A 6,008-nucleotide genomic window follows, 5' to 3' on the forward strand; every position below is an offset into this window, starting at 1 on the left:
CTAGGGCACTGATCAAGTTCCTAAGGCAAGGATGAACTGTATGCCTGCAATGCCAGGAATTGTGGCAACCACTTTATGATCCTGAGGTACTTAAGTTAATCTAATTTGGTGAAAATGGCAGAACAGAAAGAGATTTTGTCATTGAGGGCATTAATTTAGCTAAGCAGTTGGACTCACTACTGAAATGAAGAAAAATTTTTATACACTATTATCAGTATTCAGCCAACCTAGTGTAGAATCATGTAAGTGCTTCTTTGAAAGCTGGGCATAGTGCCACAAGCCTGTCATCTCAGCACTGTGAAAGGCCGAGGCAGGACTGCTGCAAATTCAAGGCCATCCTGGGCTACATAGTAAGTTCAAGGCCAGACTGAACTACATAACAAAAATAAAACAAAAGACTAAAAACAAAAAACCAAATACAATTTACATCTTTGAACAGGAATTTTCCTACAAGTTAGTAAAAGTTGAACATTAAAAAAATAGATGAACATACAGATTACCAAAATAAAAGCTTTATTACAAAAGATTAAATCTTATTGACTACTGAAAAAGAAATGCAATTCCAACTCAGTTTAAAGTAATTCTTTATTGTTAAACATTTACACTAGAATTAGAAATGTCAGTAGAAAAATAAAATTTAAATACTTTTTTATTGTACAAAGATTTGATCATTTTGACTGTAGCAGTTAGTGAAATAACCTAATACAAAAAAGCTGATTTGGTCACAACCAGCCTTGAGTACACGAAAAAGAAGCACAAGTTCACAGCAAGACGTTCTGTGTGTGGATGGCTTCACCCTCCAGGCCCCCAGGGAGGTGGCACGTGCTTCAGGGGACTGAAAATGCAAGCAAACCCGAGCAATCAGGATGCTGGGGAGGAAATTTTAAAAACTTAACAGTGTAAGGATTTCATGACTCGAATGAACTATTTCTCCCTGGTTTAAGTATTTCGTAAGTGTCTTGCTGCAAAAAGCAATAGCACAGAGAGACAAAATGCTTTTACTCCAAAATCCTATGACAGAATCAAGAAATCAGCTTTTACGGCTGGAGGCTGCCTCTCACCCCTACATGAAAAAGGAAGGAAGAAAGACAAAGAGGGAGGGAGGTGGAAGGAAAAGAAAAAGGGCAAGTGAAGCATACGTAAGAGTAGTAGTTGCACGTGTCTCTAAGAAAGTTGTTGGCAAAAATCTCCAACTATGTGAGAAAAAATGTTCAACAGAAATGCCATTTTCTCCCATCTGAGCAACCACCTACAAAGAAATCAGTATTTGAGACAAGAAAGAACACAAGCAAGCAAAAGGTAGAGGGGGAGAGAGAGACAGAAAAGACAGAAAACCAAAGTGGAGTACATTCTGTAGTTATTCCAACTTTGTCTCTGAAAACATCTCAGCTACAGAGCTCAATCCAAAGTCTACACACATTTATTCACAAGAGAAGGCTTCACAGACTGGGATGGATGAAATATTCAGTCACTTGAAGATGCATCTTATGTTTGAAGTTTTAAAGAGCAGATTATCAAAACATATGAAACACCAAACGGAAACAAAATGCACACTTCCGACCTTTCAAAATTCATAAATTTCTGTCTCTTGGCTCTGAATAAAAAATAAGCTAACATTTTCATCACGGATCAATATATTAAAAAAACTAATATTCAGGGGGAAGAGCCCACCAACTACTGGCCCCATTCTGGTTTGTAAGGTATCCAAAAACTGTTTTAGGTGCCAGGCATGGTGGCATACGCCTATGATCCCAGCACTTGGGAGGCTGAGGCAGGAGGATCGCTGTGATCGAGACCAGTGGTGCCAGGCATGGTGGCATACGCCTATGATCCCAGCACTTGGGAGGCTGAGGCAGGAGGATCGCTGTGAGTTCGAGACCAGCTTGGGCTACAGAGTGAGTTCCAGGGCAGTCTCAACTACATAATGAGACCCTGTCTCAAAAAACAAACAAAATAATGTTTTAAGTGAGGAGAACTCTGATGAGAGGCAGCCTTCAATGGAAATTATCAAAATCATTTCCCATAATAAAGGATATCCTAAATTTCTTAAACTGAAGGGATATACTTTCTAAAATCACAGCTCCTTCAACTGAAAACCAGAATTTTTATTTTTGTTAAAAGAAGACTGAACCTCTTGGGGAATTTGAAAGGACATTTAGCTGCACTCATAATTTTCTACCTAGTCTGATGTCAGTGTAATTATAAGTGGTCTAATTGTCAGAGGAAATGTCTAGTTTATTTTATTAATCTCTGTCATTTTTCCTCTATAATTTATTTCTCTGTAATTTTCTATGTAGGGCTGGGGACCTAGCTCAGCAGTACAGCGCCTGCGTGGTAAGCTCAAGACCCTGAGTTTGATTCTCAGTACAAAAAAAAAAAAAAGGGTTAAGTATAATTTTCTTTGTAACTTTCCCTAGGAAACTGCTTCTCTTGGCTACTTTTAATTAAAGCCAGAATGTATATTGTGGAAATGGAATAAATTAATGTACATACGACCTTATGGGTTGTTAGCCTAAATCTCATAATGAAAACCCTTCTTTAAAAATGTTAATCACCTGAAGCTAATTACCAGAGTTAATTAACAGACAGCAGCAGCAACAACCACATTGATTGTATTCTACATGAAACTGTTTAGGTGGTAAGGATCAAGTAACCTCATTTCTGCAGTCTTTTGCCCTGTGAAGGTCACAGTTTTCAGGCATTCCAATGAAAACAACAGGCAGATTTAATAAAAATTAATAAAAAATTTAATAAAAATTAAAACAGATATAAACTGAGGTTTATTTATTTATTTTTGTACCGGGGATACCAAGGGTACTCGTGCTTGTGAGACAGGTGTCAGAAACACTGAGCCACATCCCCAGCCCAAAAATTAAGTTTAAAGAAAAAAAACATTGATAGTTAATTCTCTTTAATGATAAAAATTCTCTTGAATAAAAATGTAAAGGGCAGAGTGGGAGGCCTAACTGAAATGTAGTTTTAGGCACTTTCTGGGAGTTGATACTCAAATACCACAAAAGAGGTAACACCAGGTAAATGCACTGAGAATCAACAGCCACTAACTCCAGTTTCAGCTGTATGCCTACAATTTCTCAGAAGCCATCTAAAAAACAAAAGTTACTAAAAAAAAACTATCACAGAATGTTTGAAGTAACTCATTTGTGTTCAATACCCAAAGAGTAGCCTAATCAATATAGCTTAAAATTTCCAACTCAAAAACTACTGAATTGGCATGTGTGTTTCTAACTAAGCCAAATAAATACAATTAAAAGAGATAGTAAAAGGTGACATGGAAATTCTTTATTTTTGTGGTGCTGGGATTGAACCTAGGGCCTCATACACACTCAGCAAGTGTTCTACCACTGAACTACATCCCCAGCCTTGTATGGAAATTCTTTAAAAAATAAATTTAAAAGTTCAGCCATGCATGACGATTGTGCTTCTTGGGAGGCTGAGACAGAAGGATCACTTAAGCCTAAGAGTTGGGCCCACCCTGGCAACAAGAAAAGATACTGTCCCTTAGAAAAAGAAAATAAAACAAAACAAAAAGGACCCAGCTAGGGCCAGGGATTTAGCTCAATGGTTCTGCCTGCCACACAAGTGCAAGGTCCCGAGTTTGATCCCCAGTACCAAAAAAAAAAAAAAAAAACCCAGTTAGCTCATTCTGCTGAATAATTGAGGTCAAGACAGTTATCCATAAGATGTCACATTATCTGCAGTTATCTACTTTTTCTTTAACGGAGGCCTCCAGTCATTACTTGAATTATACTTCCCTTCTTTCTCCTGTATCTCACCAAATCTGTTCTTAAAACTATAATCAACCAAAACCTACTTGTTCTTCCTACATGGTTTTACTGTCATAAGGATATAGTAAAAGAAAAGTTTACCAAATTTTAATCAAGATTAGGTTAACATTTCAGTAACAATACACTTTGCTTACTTGAAATAAACCAATATTTCCCAGTTTCTGAAATACAAGACATTACATTTTCTAACAAAATGTGGCAACTTCCAGTGCAACAGTGACGGCAGGGGCACTGGCGTAGCTTAAAGGTGCCTGTGGATTTTGCAAAAGAGAAAGCCAAAGAAACTTGTTTGTTTTGGTCAAGAATCATAGGAGTCTGCAAAGATCTTCAAATACTGGAGCTTCAAACTGAAGAAAGGGCTGAGATGTTCACATTCCTCTTCATCCAAATAGCTTCCACTTGAAGAACTAAGAAAATGCTACATTCAATAATATCATTTTGAGGATTCTATAAAACTTCGGTTCCATATCACAGCACGGGAGTGTATGCTATAAAGTGGCTAAAATCCGTAAGAAGGAGACCACCACTACACAGAACGTCTGTCCCGTGCCCAAGGTGAGGGCTTCAAACGGTATCATCTGCTTCCCTGCGGCTCGGTAAACGCCAGCAATTGCTGCACCTGGTTCAAAATTCAAGGACGTTAAGAAGAAAACAGTCAAGGTTAACAAAATCATGAAAATAAAACATCTAAAATTCTACTACACATAGAATATTCAAGCTTTTTTACATTAAAATTTGAATATTACAGGCCGGGCGATTTAGCTCAGTGGTTCTGCCGCCTGCTTTGCAAGCGCAAGGTCCCAAGTTCAGTCCTTGGTACCAAAAAACAAAAAACAAAAAAACACTTAAAATTTGAATATTACAGAATGTTTTGTTTCCCTGTTCTTTGTAGTTTGTTTTTTTTTTTCCTGGTATTGGGTATCGAACTCAGGACCTTGAGCTTGCCAGGCAGGTGTGGCACCCCTGTGATGCAACCCCAGCCCTGCTCTGACTAGTTTTAAAGTGTTCTTATAGGGTTTGCAAATCACTGAAATGTGCTTTTTTTTGCGGGGGGGGGATACTGGGGATCGAACTCAGGACCTTGTGCTTCCAAGGCAGGCAGTGGAACCATTGAGCTAAATCCCTGGCCCAGAAATGTGATGTAGACTAAAACTGAGTCTCCTAATTTATTGAATAAAATAATCCAAAGGTAATAATAAAGATGACAAAGATAATTCCCACATAACCTGCCCATGATCTCAAAAATATCTCTTTATTCCCATGCAATCAGCTCTGTGCCAATTAGGTATTTAGGAGGTGCCTAATACGTTCCTGGCAATAAATTATAATCTTCTGAGACTGAGCAAGAAGTGTTCCCACACCGCAGGAAATCCCTGTTCCACCTGCTAGTTGCCCTTCAAGAACGGGAAAGAAAAGTGGGGCACAGTGCCGCACACCTGTAATCCTGGCTCTCAGGAGGCCGAGGCAGGAGGATCACTGTGAATTTGAGACCAGCCTGGGCTACATAGTGATTTTCAGACAGCCTGAACTACAGAGCAAGACCCTGTTTCAAAAAAAAAGGAAAGAGAAGCAAGTAGGGGGCTCAGGGTGCCTTTTCTGTTTTCCATGTCATTAATTATGCTAGTCACTGCAACTTCCTAGAAATCGAGACCTGTATCTATCCAAATATCCATATGAGTTTCGATAGGTATTCAGCACTATACTAAGAAGGTTCACTTTTCTTTAGTTTGAAAAAGATTCAGATTTCCAGATGACCATTCCCACCCCCCAATGTTCCAAACAAAATTTTCCTTGGTCACTGTGCTCATTCGTTCAAGTATTTATTTTCAGAGCACTTCTATGTTGTTGTTTATTTTTTATTTTATTTATTTATTTATTTATTTTTTTGAGACAAGGTCTTGCTATGTAGGTCAGATGGGCCTGGAACTCCTGGCAATCCTCCTGCCTCAGCCTCCTGAGTGCTGGGATGATAAGAATGCGCTACCATACCTGACTCACTTTTATGTTTTATGATGTGTGATCCCTATTCTAAAGGTATTCAGAATCTAGCTGGGGACACAGAATGTCAACAATGCAAGGTAATATGCAGTGCCTCAACCAAATGTCCACACAGGATGCAGCTCAGCATTAGTGCATGTGCTTAGCACACACAAGGCTATGTGTTTCTTTGATCCCCCAAATCACAAATACACATATATATAT

The 6,008-nt window shown here is 38.6% G+C and overlaps 1 protein-coding gene across 3 annotated transcripts in view; it reads right to left on the reverse strand.

The window, feature by feature from the left end:
• Positions 1 to 3,727: 3,727 nt before the first annotated feature.
• Positions 3,728 to 6,008, reverse strand: part of Tmem170a (transmembrane protein 170A) — a 13,521-nt gene continuing 11,240 nt past the window's right edge. For all 3 annotated transcript variants that reach the window (XM_010609498.2, XM_010609499.3, XM_019205296.2), the window contains exon 3: positions 3,728 to 4,425. In XM_010609498.2, the coding sequence (XP_010607800.1) occupies positions 4,295 to 4,425 (131 nt within the window). In that variant the 3' untranslated portion in view covers positions 3,728 to 4,294. The remainder of the gene's footprint in view (positions 4,426 to 6,008) is intronic.

The sequence above is a fragment of the Fukomys damarensis genome, unplaced genomic scaffold (assembly GCF_012274545.1).
Source record: "Fukomys damarensis isolate Sample0158 unplaced genomic scaffold, DMR_v1.0_HiC HiC_scaffold_32, whole genome shotgun sequence".
NCBI classification, from domain to species: domain Eukaryota; kingdom Metazoa; phylum Chordata; class Mammalia; order Rodentia; family Bathyergidae; genus Fukomys; species Fukomys damarensis.